This window comes from Carcharhinus amblyrhynchos, chromosome 12 (assembly GCF_965287045.1).
Source record: "Carcharhinus amblyrhynchos chromosome 12, sCarAmb.v2.hapA, whole genome shotgun sequence".
In the NCBI taxonomy this organism is placed as follows: Eukaryota; Metazoa; Chordata; class Chondrichthyes; order Carcharhiniformes; family Carcharhinidae; genus Carcharhinus; species Carcharhinus amblyrhynchos.
The window spans coordinates 71,488,379-71,508,030 of NC_137335.1; the positions used below are offsets into that span (position 1 = coordinate 71,488,379).

Sequence of the window (19,652 nt, forward strand, 5' to 3'; positions counted from 1 at the left end):
TAAAGAAGGCAAATGGTATGTTGACCTTCATTGTGAAGGTTTCGAGTACTGGAGCAGTGATGTGTTGCAATTATATAGGGCCTTGGTGAGGCCACACCTAGAATCTTGTGAGCAGTTTTGGTTTCCTTTTCTGAGAAACGATGTTCTTGCCCTCAAGGAAATGCAGAGAAGGTTTACCAGGCTGATTCTGAAGATGGCGGGACTGCTGCATGAAGAGAGATTGACTAGGTTAAGATTGTTTTTGCTGGAGTTCAGACAAATGAGGGGGGGGATCTCATAGAAACTTATAAAATTCTAACAGGACTAGGCAGGATAGATGCAGGGAGGATGTTTCCGATGATGGGGATGTCCAAAACCAGGAGTCACATTCTGAGGATTCGAATGGACCATTAAGGTCAGAAATGAGGAGACATTTCTTCACGCAAAGAGTGGTGAGCCTGTGGAATTCATTACCACCAGAAGTAGTTGATACCAAAACATTGAATGTATTCAAGATGTGGCTAGATATAGCACTTGAGGTGAATGGGACTAAAGGTTATGGGGAGAAAGCAGGATTAGGCTATTGAGTTGGATGATCAGCCGTAATCGTAATGAATGGTGGAGCAGGCTGGAAGGGCTGAATGAACTCCTCCTGCTCCTATCTTCTTTGTTTCTATTTTGATGTTTTTAATTTTAAAACAAAATCCCAATGCATTACTTCTGTTTTGGGAGTTGCAGGTAATTTTGCCCAAATAAAGCCAAAAAAGAAATCTGCAAAAAAAACTTAATTATACTGAATGTGAATGTGAACTGAAGATTGCAGGCTGAATATTACAGGGAAATCTTTGAAGCTGACATGGCAAACTAATTAAGCGATTCTTGGACTATTCTGTTTTGTACTTTATTAAATAAAGTTCGTGCACATCGGAGAATAAAACCAACATTCTTGTTCTGAGTTAATGAGTGATTGATTACGTGTGGCAAAATCTTAGGAACAGATTTGCTGTTTGATAAATTTGTTGAAAAATGTGTTATTGTAGCTGTTAATAACGCATTGTCTTCTACAAGGGCTGCAGCCTGGAATCTTTTGTTGTGATTTATATTGATAAATATCTGGTTGTAGTTCAGTAGGGATTTACTACTGTGCTTCATTTATCTTTATTATTGTGTTCGGTCATGCTACATCTGATTTTCTTCTGTATTCTAGTGTGCTGCTTGAGGAGTACGTTTCCCATTCAACAAATAGTACCGACCCAGACAGTCTCTCTGCGTTAAATCAGAAAATTACGCCCGTGGTCAGACTTGTGGAAGCAAAGTAAGCAAAGCAAGGAAATCCTATTTTGAATGTGGCATATTGACTGAGCAGGTTGACATGCTAACCAACGATGAGTTCTTGCTCTCAGTTGTTTTATTTCAGGAGGGCACAAAATTGAATTAATTTACCTGCAAGCCAGATAGTGGGTCACTCCAGAGTCTTTTTTAAAGTTTATTTATTAGGCTTACATTAACACTGTGATAAAGTTACTATGAAAATCCCCTAGTCACTGTACTCCAGTGCCTGGTCAGGCACTCTGAGGGAGAATCTAGCATGGCCAATGCACCTAACCAGCACGTCTTTCAGACTGTGGGAGGAAACCGGAGCACCAAGAGGAAATCCACGCAGACATGGGGAGAACATGCTGCCTCCACACAGACAGTGAACCAAGCCGGGAATCGAACCCAGGTCCCTGGCACTGAGAGGCAGCAGTACCAACCAGTGTGCCATCGTGCTGCCCTGTTGTTGTTCTTGTTGTTGCATTGGTGTCTAGCAGTAGATTGCCTGCTTACACTCCTGCTAACTGGGATGAAAAATATGTGGAGAAAAAGAAGGGTTGACTTCCTGCAGAACAAGACAGTGTTTTGAGTTTTAAGGCAGTTGCCTTGTGAGAGCAATTAAATATGTTGATGTGAAAACAAAGTGCAATCTTTTAGACCTAACATGCATTTTCCCAATGTATCTAGTTGTTTTTTTCTGTTATTCCTATTTAAAGACGTGCCTTTCTATTTTTGTGAAGGTATCCTAATGCTTATGATTTAGCCCTGGAAAAACAATTGAAAAAAGCTAAAAGCCAGAGAGAACAAGATATCTTTCATCAGTTTATTTCTCTGTCTTTGAACAGTGCCAAGCATCAGGTAATATAGACTTTAAAGCTCAGGATTCAGCAAAAATTTTGAAAGAATAAATGTCATTATTCAGCTGTTTGTTGCACAATTAAATATACTACTGTGGGGTTAGTTTTTTCTAAAAGTTGCCCTTCCTGGGAAGTTGTTTTAAAAACTAAAACGGTATTCAATGTGTTGTATAAATTTAATGAACTGCTATTCTGTAAACATTCCATGATGAATGTTTAATTCCCACCACTTGCATCATAGATGCTGTAGCACTTTTTTTTATATAGTAATATGTTTGAAATTAATGCAATGGCATATGGTGTAACTCTTAGTCATTAGAAAATGGTGTATTCTTTAAAGTACCATAAGCAATACATGGGCAACCGACTAATATAATGTGCTAAGAAAATTGCAGTTGAGAGGCACCTTGGATTTGAGCAGTTATCTTATCTCTTCATTATGTGTCCCAGTCCATCTCTGATGGAGGGAAATATTTCTTACCCGTCTAATTGTCTCACTTGCTGTCTTCCATGCAGAGTGCACTCAATATCCCAGCATAAATTGGCACTAAATTGATCATTTTACCTCAGAACACCTTGTAGGCAATTAGATGTAGGAATTTAGGGTTTCAACTAATACACTTGGGAGTGTGGTTAGGTTGGAATAGATCTACATTGTTGGAACAGATTAGGGAGAGCTTTATTCTTCAGGTAGTTCACTTTGTACCTGACCTGAGATTGCTTGATGTTGTAACTGGGTGATACTTAAACTCCAGATGCGTTAGATTGCATATCCTGCTGCTTTCTCACATCCTCAGTGTTTTATCAAGACTCATTATGGCTCATTCTTTCCCAGGACTTCAAAATTGTGGAACTCATTATTCTCCTTTATAATCTCCTTCATTTCACTGTCCCAATTTTGGAATCACCCAACCACTGTAACTCGCTTTTAATAGCACTCTTCTCAATCTAATTGATGCCCTGCATTCTAGTTCTTCTTTCTTGAGTAACAACCTAACTTCTGAGTTAGAAGGCTGAGTTTTGAATCCACACTTTCAGACAGAGTTGGGTGCCAATGTTGGGGCAGATTCTCCAATCTTACCTGCAGCTGGATTTCTCCAGTCCCTCTACAGTGAACAAAATTTTGGCAAAGCGCCAAATTCTCTGTTCTCACTGACAGTGGTGACAGGGCATAAAGGTTGACTCAGCGTACTGCACTGTCAGAGCTACTGTCTGCCTTTCAGGTGACTATAAAAGATCCCAAGCACTAATCGAAGAATTGAAGGAGATTCTCCCAGAGACCTGCTTAACATCTAACTCTTAGCCATTTATTTAATTGTTGCTTGTTGTATTACGCTTAGCGCAAATTAGCTACCGACTTTCCTTTCAACCTTGCTCAGGAAAACCTTCAAGCTTTTCCCTACATTTTGTTACTATGGTACAGAAGTGCTAGATTGGTTGTTTCTCTCATTGGGAAAAATAAATCAGGACTTGTACAATTTTCGTGGCCTAGTTCTTTTTTGCCTTGGGCCATAAAGAATGGTGTTGGGGGGGGGGGGGGGGGGGGGGGTGTGGAAACGGGCTTAATTGTGGCCTTTGTGTGTTTCTTTCGGCTTGGCCACAAGCACAGTAGCTGAGTAATTGCGTATTGGCGGGAGGTTAGGGAGAGGAAATCATTAGGAAAATTCCCTAGGGTTCTTACTCCAGATTGCTATCAAATGGCTCTTGCTGGAAGAACCCCAAACTGCTATCATTGGGCAAGGACAGAATCAGTTGTAGAGCAGTGCACTCCTGTGTGTGAGTAGCCTGTTGATACAGTATTTGCAGTCACATGAATGAGGTCAGTTGAACTTGGGATTGGTGGAAGCATATCCCAGAAAGAGACATGCTTCATGAGAAAGAGACTGGGGGGAGGGGGATTATAAGATACATTGTTAATTTTGAACTAAATTTATTTTTTATTTTAGTTATTGGCAGATTCTAACACATCTTTGTTGCTGAGTCTAAATCACCCACAGTCTATGATCCGAGTATTTGCGGTTGAACGCTTGAAGGAAATCATTAACACCTCTCAGGTATTGCAAGGCTTAGTAATCAATTTTTTTTATTGCACAATTCATCTTAAATCCACAAGATTTCCTGTATTTCCTTTGGCATAGAGGCTGTGCAAAGTAACCCTAGTAGTTCCAATGAATGCTATGAAACCTTGAAATTATTTTTAATGTTGGGGTTTGCAATGTAATTAAATGTACAGGATCTTACTCAGAAATTGTAACCATCTGAAGTGACTGTTAGAAACAGATCAGCAAAGCTAATAATTTGGGACGAGTCCAGACCCATTGCAGAGGCTTATGAAATCCTTCTGCTCTCTTCAGTTTCAGCAGCCTTGATGTATGTGCTGAGCTACAAAGTGAGGTCTTCTTTGAAATTAACCACTAAATAATGTTAATGGCTTTACACAATTATAACTTTTCTGTTATCTGTGTTATGAAATTGGTTGTTACAGGCTGTCTAACTTTCAAAAGCAATTTGCAGTTGTGGCCATAGAAAACTTTGTTTATTAAAAAAAGCTCCGTATTGACTTATGAAAAGGCCTGTTTCTGCTAACATCGTAATTTCAAAAAAATGCAGTCGATTTTTCAGCATGCCTGCTGAGTTTAAAATGTGATCAAGTTAACTTTAAAAGCTTTGCATTTAAATGTAATTGCACAAGCTGAAACATCTTAAAATAAAGTCTTTGCATAAATGAAGCAAACTATACACAGGATCTACAACAATCATGGACACTGAAATATGATCACACGTGATCACACAATTAGGCATGTAGTGTAGTTTAATTTTATAATTTATTTTGTTTCAAAGGAGGGATGCGATGATCTTTTTCTAAAGGAATCTATTTTGGAGCGGTTGAATGATGATAGTCTCGAGGTAGTTTTGGTCGCTATGCAAGCTCTGGAGGTGAGTTGAATATGTTTTTATAAAAAATATTATGCTGATTTCCCAATATAAAACTAGGTAGGAAGCCTGGCCTTGTTTTTGAACTATTTAATATAATGCGAATTTCATCTCGGGAAGTTAATTATTCATGAAATAGATATTTTTATTTCATTATTACCTTGAATGAAAAGATGTTAAATATTTATGTCATCCTTTTTTTGTCTACCTTTCAGTTTAAACAATTTGCCTTGTTACACCATCAGCATGCTTCGAATCATTTCACAAGCAGCATTATCTAACAAATATCTTTCTACTGGTGTAAACGAATCATATTTCAAGTGTCACAGTTTAATTTGTTGTGCATGTTTAGAGATAATCTTTTGAGCTAGAATCTAAAATTTACAAACAATGACAATTGTTCTCTGGCCCAACAGTTTCTAAGCTGTTCCAATTTGCCTTTGTAGACTACTTCTGTCAGGAAGGAGTCATTGGGTGACCTTCAGAGGAAGCACTGTTATTCTTACTAGCTGAACATCACAGTCATGCTCCAACTGGGGACAATCACATACAATGCTATGGGAGACCTATCTGTTCTCACAAGTTGATGAGCATTGAATGTACGAGCGTACATATGAACAAGGAGTAGGCCATTCAACCCCTTGCATCTGCTCGGCCATTTAATGAGATCATGCTAATCCCATGGTAACCTCAAATCTTCATCCCACCTATCTGATAACCCATCAACACCTTGCTTATCAAAAATTTAGCTACCTCTGTCTTAAAAATATTCAACGACTGCTTCCACCACCTTTTCAATAAGAATTCTAAAGATACTCAATTCTGATGAAAAGATTTTGTATAGTGGCAGCTATAGGAAGATGCTATCCTGTCTAACTTATGATGCCAACCTGTTGCTCAAGAAGGGCTAAATATTAATGCTAAACTTTCAATTTCATTCTGTTCCTTTTATAGGCTTTCTCTGGATCCCTTAGTCAAGAAGAGACAGCTTCTTGTCTTTTGTCACTGTTTCAAAGAGCTGACCTTTCTAGCAATGAGCATTGGTGGGTACATTTTTGACAACAGGACCAGACTGTGTAAATATAATGTAGATAATTAAAATATGAAAAGCAGAGTCATGAAAGATTTTGGCAGACGTTTTCTCTACTCTCCCCACACTCTGCCCTTAAGTCTATTCCCACCCTTTCCTAAATGATTACATTTCAACAGGCATTGGTTACCATCAAGTACATTGTCCAAGTGACCATTCTTATGCAGACCAGAGACATCCAAACTATACCTGATCCTGTCCTCGTAACTGCTACGTACTTTCCAACAAAAATCACAATATATCAACTATTGGCTGAAACATTAGCTGTCTCTCAGTCTTCCACACCACTGGCTGTCCATTGCTGAACTAAACACAGCCAGTAGTCAAATGCAAAAGCAAAATGCTGCAGATGCTGGAAAAGTGGAATCAAAACAAATTACTGGAAATACTCAGGTCAGGCAATACGTGATGGAGAGAGAAAGAGTGCTAACATAATAAGTAATAAGTTTATTGGTCACAACTAGGCTTACATTAACATTGCAATGAAGTTAGTGTGAGAAGCCCCTAGTCACCACACTCTGGCGCCTATTTGGGTCAATGCATCTAACCAGCACGTCTTTCGGACTGTGGGAGGAAACTGGAACACCCAGAAGAAACCGAAGCAGACATGGGGAGAACATGCAGACTTCACACAGACAGTGACTCAAGCTGTGAATCGAACCCTGGTGTTGTGAGGCAGCAGTGCTAACCACTGTGCCACCATGCCATTTCAGGTCAATGGTTGATCAAAAGTCATTGGTCCAGAATGCTATGTCTTCCTCTCTCTCTCTCTCTCTCTCTCTGTCTCTCTCTCCCCACAGATGCTGCCTGACCGGGTGAATTTTTTTTAAGGCTTTTCTAATCATTATTTGTTGATGCTTTGTGTTATACTTGTACAAGTTGAACTTCATAACTATATGTCAGTGATACAAACATATGGGAATTATTCACTTTGGGGGCTGAAAGAGTCACACCCTTTCATTCAGACGCCATATAGCGTGGAGTAGTGCCTGCAGTGGATGAATAGGGTGATTTCACAAAAAAATTATATGTTGCACAATACCACCACTCACTGGAAGAAGAAAACATTGCATCAATAACTATTGTTTGCTATAAAAATATTGAATGGTGGATGATAAAATTGTTTTATTGTAATTCTCTTGTGTGTGTGTGTGTGTGTGTGTATGTATGTGTGTATGCACGCGTGCATTTAAAAATATCTCCTCCACATATTTGTGTGTTTGCTTTTCTTAAATATTTGCAGTATGTTACATTTTCTATTATGCAATTGCCCCTAGGCATATCGTTCTGGAAGAAGCAGTTAAGTTTTTAAGCTCAGAAAAATTGTATCATGGGAATGAAAGACTGGTTAATCGGATCTGGATGGAACTCCTGCCATACATGGTCCTGACAAATCCAGCCAAAGAATCGGCTGAGCAGAAAATATCAATCTTCATTGCTGATTCAGATGTCTGCTCCATGACTCCACTTTTCCATGGCTGGCCGACAGGTAAAAAGTGTTTACTTACAGCAGTGCTGCTTATTTTAAGCATTTGATAACAGCATGTTCGGTTTGATGTATGCTTAATATACAGGATTATCATCTCCAAACTTTTGCGTGGGTTTTATACGTTTGATCTGTGCGAGGGTAAGATAGAGAAAGTGGGCATTTCAACTCAATCCCATCATTCTGCAGACAAAATTCCAATGCTTCCGAGAGATGGCAATTTTTTTTTTTACTGGCTTTTAAAATTTTTAGGGAAAGAATTGCTGGAACTGAATATTGACCATTGTCAGGTATGCTCCTTTATGGTTGTTGACAATCCTGGCTTCATCTGTGGGAATACTGACTCTGCAATTGGCAGGAATCGTGTGCAGAGCGCCAGGACCCAGGTTCGATTCCCAGCTTGGGTCACTGTCTGTATGGAGCTTGCACGTTCTCCCCTGTCTGCGTGAGTGATTTACTCTGGGTGCTCCAGTTTTCTCCCACAGTCCGAAAGACACGCTTGTGATATGGATTGGCCGTGCTAAATTGCCCTTAGCATCAGGAGGACTGGCTAGGGAAAAATGCATGGGGGTTATGGGCATCAGGCCTGGGTGGGATTGTGGTCCACGTAGACTTGATGAGCTGAATGGCCTCCTTCTGCACGGTAGGATTCTAGATTCTATGAAAGAAAATTCTGCCTGCACTGTCAATTAACCCAGGCTGCATTGTGTTCTCTTGATTTTTATTATTTGTTTGTGGGTGACGGGCATTGCTGGCTGGCCAGCATTTATTGCCCATCCCGAGTTGCCTGATGGGAGTTGAGTGTCAACCACATTGCTGTGGCCCTGGAGTCACATGTAAGCCAGACCAGATAAGGATGGCAGATTTCCTTCCCTAAGCTTAATCTTATTTATTAGTGCCATCAGTAGGCTTATATTAACACTGCAATGAAATTACTATGAAAATCTGCCGCACTCTGGCACCTGTTCAGGTACGCTGAAGAAGAATTCAGCATAGCCAGTGCACCTAACCAGCACATCTTTCGGAATGTGAGAAGAAACCAGAGCACCCACAGGAAACCTATGCAGACGGGGAGAACGTATAAGCTTCACATAGGCAGTCATCCAAACCAGGAATTGAACCCATGTCCTTGGCGCTGTGAGGTAGCAGTGCTAACCACTGTGCTATTATGCTGCACTAAAGGGCATTAGTGAACCAGATAGGTTTCCCTGACAATCAACAATAGTTTCATGGCTATCAGTAGATGTTAATATCTTAGATATTAGTTGCAGATATTTTTTATTGAATTCAAATTCCGCCATCTGCTGTGGCAGGATTCAAACCCAGGTCTCCAGAACATTAGCTGAGTTTCCGGATTATTAAACTAACGATAATATCGCTAGGCCATCATCTCCTTGTTTTACCACTGTGAAGCCAAAATAGGCATTGCATAGCATCAGTGACCTGGGCTGTGGATGATCAATACTGGGAATTCTGAATTAACTCTGCAGCATTCTTTAACAAGGGAAAATAAAATGTTAAGGATTGGAATTATAAAAGTTTTGTTAACATTTATTTGTGGGTAGTGGTGACTAAGCAAGACCACCTAAGTGAGAGAAGATTTTTTATGAAAAGGGTGGTGAAGAGGAAAAGGCTGGCGAGTGAAAGCTGAGGCAGTAATTTTCATGTTCCTCTCACTGCACTGAACCAGCAATGGCTCTGTCTCACTTAAGGGAAGCTAGGTGTTTCTTACTTGCTCACATTGAGCTTTGGAAAGCAGAAATCCCTACTAGTACTTTTAAGATACGTGTTGCCAAATCCCTTCTATAATGATTAGTGACTTTTTAGTCAGATATCATTGACAATAGATGCTTCATTGTTAGCAGTTTTAGCACCTTTTAGAAGAACTTTCTTCAAAAGAAAGGTAAGTGTCTTACACCTTTGATGTTATGATTATATAGTTGACATGGAGACCATCTCCACAAGGCCAATCAATTATTGCTAATAACCAACCCCAACTGTGGAACTTACCCTGTCAGCGGTATCACCTCTTGAGCATTGCAGGGAGGAAGGTCCTATTTCAGGGTCATCATTTGGCTACAAAAACATTTTTGAAGTAAATATTCTGTTGGCTATATTTTACTTGGTGAAGAAAGGAATTCTGTGAACATAAAAGGTCTTCCTATAATGCAAAAGTGTCTACAGTTTGAACTGCTTTGCTGGCTGTAAAGGACTTCTTGAGATCATGAAAGACTCCATTATAAGTACAAGTGCTTTTTATCCCCTTATTTTTAATTATGGAGAATTTCTGTCAGTCTTAGCAACTCAGTAGCCCAATGCAATTAACCCACCATGCTGGAGCACAATAAAGTGGTAGAATTGATATCACACATTCACTTGGAGAGTGATGTAAGAGTGAGGGACTAAGAAAAATACATTAAGGCAGAGTATATATTTTAAAATATATGTACGGTTGAAGTGCATTTCTTGCTAGTGCACATTTAAACATTGGAGATAACAGTAATTGTCTTGGGTACAAAGCTGTGAGTTGCCTTCTTAAGTTGTTTGTGTCTGCTTTTTACAGAAGTTGACTTGTACTGCCTTGCAAGCCTAACCCTTATATCTACGTTTTCAAATTTAGTTCAGAATATGCTTTAAAAACCACACATGTTCAAGCCGCCTTTTGTGAGCTGTGATGTGCTCTTTAGTTAGAAGCCTAATTATATATTATTTGTTTTCCTCTCAATCGGTCACGGAATAAGAGGAGCATAGATGAGGAAATATACATATCTCCAGGAATAAATTATGTTGAAGACCTGGTGTATTTTTATTTCTGCAGCACTTGGAGCACAGTGCAAATGCTTAATACACAAGAGGAAATAGCGGTCTGCAAAATTCTTTTTCACGTTCTTTATTCCGACTCCTTGTTTTATTACAAATGCTGTGTTATCTGCTTGAAGCAACTTTACCATAATCTTATTTTCTGTGCAGAACTCAAAGAAGTTATTGACAGCTGTAATTCAAAACAAGTTGTGGGTGAAGCAAATCAGAAATTGATCCAGTGTCTGATGAATAATTTATGTTTGATGGAACCTACTTTTAGGGCTCAGACAGTAAGTGAAAATTAAATTGGAATTAAACTTGCCTTGCAGCATGTGAAATGTTGTTGTTGAAACCGTAACTCAAACTGATCTTCCCCCTTATTGTCTTGGAGAATTTAAAGGAGAGTAGGCATAAATATTTGAGGGAGGAGACAATTTTTACAGTTGACCAGATGAACTACAGAATCTTTCCTGGTCATGTAATTGCCTATGTTTACTTGCTGCCAGATGCTCTTAATAAGCTTTGATTAGGTACAATTGGAAGGCAGTTTGATCAAAGTAAGTTGCCAGGAGGCAAACCTGAAATCATCCTGTCTGTTTGGTTTATCTACTGTTATGGAACTTTTATCTTACAACGACGGATATTACATTAGTTACACTGTACCATTACTCGTGCCTTATTTTTCACTTTCACCTCTCCCTGTTTTTCTTTTACATAAGAACATAAGAAATAGGAGCAGGAGTAGGCCATCCAGCCCTTCGAGCGTGCCCCGCCATTCAATAAGATCATGGCTGATCTGTCGTGGCTCAGTTCCACATTCCCGCCCTCTCCCCATAACCCTTAATCCCCTTGCTTATCAAAAACCCATCAACCCGCGTCTTAAAAATATTTAGCGAGGCAGCCTCCACCACTTCAACGGGCAGAGAATTCCAGAGATTCACCACCCTTTGAGTGAAGAAGTTCCTCCTCAACTCCGTTCTAAACCGCCCCCCCCTTTATCTTGAGGTTGTGCCCCTTAGTCCTACTGTCCTTTCTGAGCGGGAAGAGTCTCTCCACCTCTATCCTATCCATCCCATTCATCATCTTATATGTCTCAATGAGATCTCCCCTCATTCTTCTAAACTGTAACGAGTACAAGCCTAGTTCACTCTCATGCACTTTTTCTCTGTCTATATCACTTGTTTTCACACTTTTCCTGTATATCTTTTCATCTCTCTATCTCTCTTTTTTTCAACATTTATAATTCTGTACACCTCTGCCACTTCCTTTTTCTACTTGGCCTCCATTGACCCTTTATTGCCAATGGAAACTTACAGCTGATGCAGAGTAACAGCAGTATTTATACAAATGATGTGTGCTGCACCCCCGGCAGGCCAAATGGGCATGTCTCATCTTGTTGAGTTAATGTAAGCAGCTTGATCCCAAAATGCAACCCCAGCCTTCTAGGCCCTTCCTTACTCTGTAAGGAGCAAGGAGTAACTTTGGGAGTAAATGGGGAATCAGGTGTGGGCAAGTGTGATGCCAGTATTTAATGGAACGTAAAGTAAATAAAACTGAAGCAACCCTCAATTTCAGTGGTTGAGCCTAGGAAGGGAAATAAATAATGTAAGGGATAGAAATGAAAGAAAAAACACAAAAACTTTAAACCTGTTAAGTGGCTGAACTTGGAAGCAATTATATTCAATGGAAACTGAAGAGTTAAATGTACTGCATGGAATTGGAAACATGTCTAACAAAGATGCTTGTGACAGAGATAGACCCCAGGTACGAGAGAGCACCAAAACCACTGCAAAGGAGAAATTACAACTCTGGTAATAAAATTACATTAAGATAGAATCATAGAACCCTACAGTGCAGAAAGAGGCCCTTTGGCCCATCGAGTCTGCACCGACTACAATCCCACCCAGGCCCTACCCCCATATCTCTACACGTTTACACGCTAATCCCTCTAGCCTACACATCTCAGGACACTAAGGGGCAATTTTTTAGCATGGCCAATCAACCTAACCCACATATCTTTGGACGTTTTACTATAAGCTTTTTATGGAAACTTATAGTAAAATGTAAACCTGGGATGATCGATAATAGATGGAGATTCACCTTTCGAAATGTTTAAATAAAACTAAAATTCATAAAGAACTGCTTAGAAGAAGAGGCAAAGGTGATTTTATTTTTTTGAGATGTGAGCAGTGCTGGCTAGGCTGGAATTTGCTGCCCATCCTGAGATAGCAATAGAACAATATTTGTGATATTTAAGTTAAGTTTTACACAAGTAGGTGAAAACAAGAATAGGGACTCTCCCAGTATGCAGCATAAGCTGCATTGATGTTGCTGCAAATTGTGATTATAGTTCTTGCTTTGTTTGCAGATGGGAGCTCTCATAGAAATCATTGGAAAAGAGTCCTCAAGCCTGAAGCAGAAGCTGGTCTCGATTTTGCTGAGTTTTGCTTTAGTTCAGACCATGGAGAAACAGTCAGACCTTGATTGTTTGCCCATTGCTTTGCAACTGTATGGTGTTCTGGAGAAAAGGCTGAGAAAACTCATTGCACGTAATTCAGATATGGTAAGAAGCTGACTTATTTGAGGAATGTAGCAGCTTTTCAGAATTAAAAGCAAATAGTTGCAGTATTTTTAGATTATTCGGAGAATTTTATGAACAAAGAAGCATTTCTTTCATCCTGTATCATCCCTCCTGAAGATTTTGGTCTGGGATCTTTTTGGGAATTTTCCCATTGGCCCCCATGACTTGGGTAGAAGGTCTGGGCAATGTCATTTGTGCAGTTTATATGGAACTGCTGACACAGCTATAACCATCTGATTGGGGGAATCTATGAGGAAATTCCCACATGAATATAATGCCTCTATGTAACCTCTGTTAGTTATCTGAGTTACTATTCTTCATGCGTGAGCTCTACATTGCTGAGTGGCAAAGTGTGCTCATTGGGGATATGAATCTACTCCTACGTCAGCAGATTATTTCTGCATGGAGCGGAAGAGTGGGACATCATAACAATCATGTCCTTGTCCAGCATCCAAATGCATTAACTTTCTCTAGATAGGAAAGAAGAATAGGCATTACCAGAACGCTTGATTTATTTTCCCCTTCCTAACTATAGTAGTTGCTGCTCCCTCCTTACCTAATATCAGTCAGGACAGCATGACGTGAAATCATACTTGGAACACTTTTGTTTTAATGATGCAGTAACATGTGTTTCCTTCCTGACTTTTTACAATAACTTTAAAAAGTCCTTTTGTAAATGTAATGTTCTGACAAATTATTCCTTTGTTTTGTCTTGTATATGTTGTAAAGATTAAACTGATAGAATTTGAGGTAACTTACCTTTGTTCTCAAAGCAATCATCTATACTTTGACCTCTTTCTTCCTTTGCATTTAAAAATATCTTCAGTGGGAAGGATGTAAAGTCCCTTTCTGCTTCTCAATTTTCTTAACTATCGGGTGTGTAAACATTTTAGACATCCATATGTTGAAGGGAATTAGACTGTGGACCTGAGTAAGTTTTTTCATTATTAATGAGTTTGTTTCTAAGATTTTTCTTGGCCTTTGTGCCATAAATCATCTCCAACCAAATTAACAGTAATTAGTCCTTTGCCTCCACTGGAAGAGCTTTGAAACCAACAAAGGTGGATGAGGTTAGTCCAAGGTAATTTTCTCATTTGTTTGTCTTTTTCCTCATGACATCAGAAGCCACTAACTCAACAAATTATAAATTGTAAGTGTACCCACATAAATGGCCATGTTTTCCCCTCCAGTATCGTACATTCTTTTAAGTTACAATGGATTCACGTGGACAGGGCTCTTCTGTATTCTTCAGTACTCAACTGTTCAGTGTTGTGCGCACAAATGTTACACCTTTATTTGCACTTAGTACGTATGATGGCTTAGTTTGAACTAAATTATTCAGACTAAAAGCTAATTGTCTTTGTCTCATTCGCAAATTTGTACCGACCTATTCAGTGCCCGTTAATGCTGCATTATTCTCTGTTTTCTACACTAGCTTGGCATATGCTCTGAAGCATCCTAAGTGTTTGAATGGTTGTAAACGTAAACCGCATCTTACAATTATTTCTATTGTAGTGATATCAAACTTGCAAGATAAACAAAAGGAAATAGGAAAGGGAATCTGTTGTGTCAGCAGATCCTGCTTTGTAAGTTTGGAGCACAAGAAAGTCAGATGGGGCCGCAGTTAAACAGGATATTGAACTAGTCCCGTGCACCTCTTTCCTGGAAGATAGTCTAAGGACTGAGTGCACTGTTTTTAAAATTAAGATCTTTTTTCCCTTCAGGTTGAAACTATGGGATCCCAAAGGCTAAAAGGAAGATTTGAAAACCCCTGCCTCTTAGCCCCAAATGCACTGCATGTGAAAAACATTTCTTTAGTTGGTTTCAAAATGAGTCTAATCACGCTCCCCATTCAATATTGCAGAATGTTAGTCACAAGTGGCATCTTGATTCTGTTGATGGGAACATGGTACCAGCAGGCCTGATTACGGAATATGTGGAAAGTATGAAGCATGGCAATGCCAGAAGTACAGAAACTGGATTAATCCATACTTTGTTGCTAAAGAAATTTATCCTTGCTTTCAACGCTCCTGAATCGCTTATGAAAGGTGAGTTATTTAAAATGGTGTATTGGCTATTAATAACTTAAGGATAATTGGCATGATCCATGTATATTGTTGCTTTGGAATGGTGATAATTCAGTGCCATTGATTTTTTTTTAAAGCTGAAGAATAGGAGGTCTCAAATCGAAGTATTGTAACCAGGATTGAATAATAAGTTAGTTTGCTTGGAGATAAGATGGGGGGGAGGGGGCGTGCTGAACTGCCAACTAGAATTTCTTTTAAAGGGTTGTTTATGCAAGCTTTCTTTTTAAATACAAAAAAAGACAAGTACGCTCACTGCTTCAGAGAACTGCACATTTTCACTGGCTGATGATCTGTGCTGATTTTGGTTTATAAACACGTGCCACAAAACACTTGTTGCACCATGTAATTGGCAAAATCTATTGACATGAAGTTATGGTTCAGGACTGCATTAGCAAATGGAATAAGTGCAAATCTTGGTTGTATGTTAGACCTTATCTGGAATATCGTATCATAACGTTTTAAGTTTCTAAAGCAGCTTTGAGGCTTGTCAGCAAAAGTCTTAACTTCGTGCAGACCTTTCTCTAAACAGGCGTGAGCTGCTTTGTTTTCGATAAAGTCTCAAAAGGAACAAATAAAGAATGGTCAGTAAACAACCCACTGATTGGTTTATCATAGAATATGGTCTTTGATTAATTACTTGATGCTGTTTTGTTCAATGGCAATACCTAGAAACATAGTATCCCCACAGCGCAGGAGGCCTTTAGGCTCATTAAGTCTGCACCAACAAGAATCCCACCCAGGCCCTATCCCCACTTAGTTACCCTGCTAATCCCTTTAACCTATCACATCCTGGGGAAACTAAAGGTTAATTTAGCATGATCAATCAACCTAACCCGCACATCTTTGGACTGAGAGGAAACCGGAGCTTCCAGAGGAAATCCATGCAAACGCCACAACAACAGTGACTCAAATTGGGAATCGAACCCAGGTCCCTTGGAGCTGTGAGGCAACAGTGCTAACCACAGTGCCACCTTGCAAGAATATCTATAAAAAGTGATTTTTAGCTTTTGACAACCTGTGTTGTCTTCCTTGTGATTCCAGCCACTGATTTTCCCACTGATACTAGTTTTGCTCAAGCGTCTTGATGACAGATTTCAGACCAGTATTGCATTGATATCGGTGGGACGACTCTCATCTCATCTCAATGTCATTTTCTGATGCTGCGTAACAGATGGCAGATTTAATTGATTGAAGTTTCACAGCTCATTCTAACCAGTTCAGTGTCAAGACCACTCGAGTACCACACTGAACTTGACTTTTCTGATTGCAAAGTTTCAGATCAGACTTGGTGGAACCCTGAAAGTTTGGACAGGCAAAGCTGTGATTATCTTCATCTACTCATTGATGTATTTGACCTTACTGTTTGTGGTGCCAGCGAAGGAAGCCTTGCAAGAAACTTCAGGACACTTGTGCAGTTTCTGTTTAAGGTGAGTTAAAATTTAATCTGTAATGTAGGCAAGGAGGAGGAAACATTGGATAAGAAAGATAAATCCAGATTGTTAATGTAATGTTTTTCAATGGGATAGATCTAATGCCAATACAGTTCCAATTCAAGCATTTAGGAATACCTTTCATAATTTAAAAAAAGGTATATAGCTGCTTATTTCTGGTTTACTTTTTTTTTTACAATGTATCTCATTCTCACACTAACTACACATACTAATTTCTGTTTCCACAAAAAACAGAACCAATGCAGTATTTGTCTCAACAAAACATATATTTTAAGTGAGATGTGCAAACTGCCTTGCTCTAAATGGAGTTGAGTACTAAGTGCATTTGCTTATTTGTGGAGCCATTGCATTCTCAATGATCCTACTGCAACTAATTATAATAGAGCAACAATTTAAGGCATTAAATAAATTGCAATTTTCCTCAGGAGACAAGCGTTGTCAGATTTCCCATGTGATAATTTTGGGGACTTTATTTTTTATTATGAATAATAAATGTGCTGATGGACTGAAATTCTGAAAATGTGCAAACCTTTGCTCAAGTGCCAACAAGTTAGGAGATTATTTCCCCCACCCAAATGCAGGGGGAATAATTATATTTGAATGTATGGAATCACTTCCTGAATTAGGCCACTCTGTAGTTTTTCTGGTGACTCATTAAACTGGCCACCATTAGGAGGAGGAAAGATAAACTAATTTAAGGTAAATTGAAATATTGTTTTTTAACTCTGTCCTTTCACTTTTTGATGATCATTGGTATTGTAGACCCACCTGAGCAATTTCAGTCACCTCCTCAAGTTCTTGTCGCTTTTGTGGAGTTACAGCTGCAACCTTAGCAACCAGTTAAACCGTCCAGTAAGTGCTGTTCTACAGACGCGAGCTCTTTACTTGGGTCACCCGCTACTTGCATCTCAGTCTGCAGAGACTAGAAGTCTGATTGCATCTCCGACATGTCCAGGTATGGTCCGTCAAATGGTTTCAGCCCATTAAATTGATGTGATAAAATATTTTCTATGATAAAACTGATGCCTGTTTATTTCCAAATTGTGATTGGCTTTCAGTGGTGATCCCCTTAGTCATCGGTTTAGGAAATCCTGTGAGAGAGGTGCGGCGGGGAGCTGTTGCCTGTCTGCAAATGTTAACCGGAGCACAAGGGTCTGTCTATCAAGTGGTGATTGATAAGCTTGCCCATGAGGTGGAAGAGATTATTGCAGATCCCACTCATTTAAGTCAGGTAAGAAAGGGGACCTATTTTTCTGTTGATATCTTTGGGCAATTTTAATATACGTATTTTGAAATTTAATTTGGATATTGTATTTTTCATAAATGTCACCAAGTTTCTTCATTTAGTTTTCATTTGCTGTAATGTATTGGCTTTAAAGAGGGATTCACGGAGAACAAGAATTTAGCCCCTTGAGTCTGTTCCACTATTTCAATGAGATTTAGGCTGAGCTCTGACCTAATTCCATATATGGAGTAAACACAGTAAGAAGCCTCACAACACCAGGTTAAAGTCCAACCAGTTTATTTGATAGTAAACCCACAAGCTTTCAGGGTTTGCCCCTTTGTCAGGTGAGTGGAGAGTTCCGCATACCCACCTTAACCCCATATCCCATAATGTAAACAAAAAACTAACAGTCCCAAAACTAACAATTGACCTAGCATCAACTGCTCTTTCCTTGTAGAAGCATTTCTTGATTTCAATCAAAGGGAAAGGAGATAGTAAGCAGGAAACTACAAGCTTAACATTTGTCAAAGGGCAGACATGTTAGAAGCTATTATTAAAGATGATATAGCGCTTGGAAAAATTCAAGGTAATCAGGCAGGGTAAATGAGGCTTTGTGAACGGAAAATCATGTTTAGCTATCTTGTTGGAGTTCTTTGAAGATTTAATATACACTGTGGATAAAGGGAAACTGGTAGATGTTTTGTACTTAGATTTCTCGAAGGCATTTAATAAGGTGCACATCAAAGATTATTGCAAAAAATAAAAGCTTATATTGTAGGGGTTAACATATTGTGGCTAACTCACAGGAAATAGAGGGTAGACATAAAAAGCATATTTTTCCAGTTGAAAAGATGTAGTAAGTGGTATGCTGCTGGGATCACAATTGAGACCTCAACATTTTACAGTTTATATCAATGACTTGGGTGAAGAGACTGAAGTCTCTTAAGTTTGTTAAGGTTGTTAAGTTTGTTGATGATACAAAGATAGGTAAATGTGAAGAGGAATTAAGGAGGCTACAAAGGGACATGGGTAGGTTAAGTGAGTGAGCAAAAAATCTGGCAAATGCAGCATTCTGAGAGAAAATATGAAATTATCCATTTTGGCAGGAAAAATACAAAAGAAGCGTCTTATCTAAATGGTGAGGGATTGCAGAGCGATTTAGGTGCCCCATTGCTTAAATCTCAAAAGTTTAGTATGCAGGTACAACAAGCAACTAGAAAGCTAATAGAATGTTATTGCTTATTGCAAGGGGAATTGAATACAGAAGTTGTACAGGACATTAGTGAGACCACATCTGGAATATTGTGTACAATGCATAATTGAGGCTGCAACAGAGATCCCTGATGGACACCACTGGTCACACCCTCCTACCCTTTATGCATTCATATACTGTGCTTATTAGTCGCAAATTAAACCCAACAGTATGAGATGTAGCTAAGAGTTCTTAAAGCTCGCACACTCAGCTGCGTGGTTGCTGAACTCAGTCTGTCTTTTCTACATTATTTGTCCATCTTTCTGTGCATCCTATGAGCCAAGTTTCTGATTTTGTGTTTGTGACAAGGAGTGCACATTAGAATTTGTTGTGTACTTTCCATGATTTTACCCCCTTAATGGTTACAGAATTAAGCGTAACTTGTACCCAGACATCCAAATGTGCACCTGTAGTAGATGAGCTATCTTCGAATATGAAGTTGAAAGTTAATTCAAGTGTCTTCCTAATCAGATTGTCCTCAGCAGGCTCCAGGTTTCAGGAAAAGTGATTTTGTCTTTTTCCTTTTCTCTCCACACTCCTTTCCGCATTCCCCAACCGTCCTCTTATTTCTCAGGTTTAAGGCAGGAAGCAAGG

The 19,652-nt window shown here is 39.2% G+C and overlaps 1 protein-coding gene across 2 annotated transcripts in view; it reads left to right on the top strand.

Moving 5' to 3' along the window:
* heatr1 (HEAT repeat containing 1) overlaps window positions 1-19,652 on the top strand; it is an 81,408-nt gene that overhangs the window by 17,310 nt on the left and 44,446 nt on the right. For both annotated transcript variants that reach the window (XM_080200679.1, XM_080200678.1), the window contains exons 10-21: window positions 1,187-1,294; window positions 2,034-2,151; window positions 4,097-4,204; window positions 4,992-5,087; window positions 6,039-6,127; window positions 7,452-7,663; window positions 10,631-10,752; window positions 12,831-13,025; window positions 14,908-15,091; window positions 16,403-16,557; window positions 17,344-17,536; window positions 17,640-17,812. In XM_080200679.1, coding sequence (XP_080056805.1) covers window positions 1,187-1,294; window positions 2,034-2,151; window positions 4,097-4,204; window positions 4,992-5,087; window positions 6,039-6,127; window positions 7,452-7,663; window positions 10,631-10,752; window positions 12,831-13,025; window positions 14,908-15,091; window positions 16,403-16,557; window positions 17,344-17,536; window positions 17,640-17,812 — 1,753 coding nt within the window. The remainder of the gene's footprint in view (window positions 1-1,186; window positions 1,295-2,033; window positions 2,152-4,096; window positions 4,205-4,991; window positions 5,088-6,038; window positions 6,128-7,451; window positions 7,664-10,630; window positions 10,753-12,830; window positions 13,026-14,907; window positions 15,092-16,402; window positions 16,558-17,343; window positions 17,537-17,639; window positions 17,813-19,652) is intronic.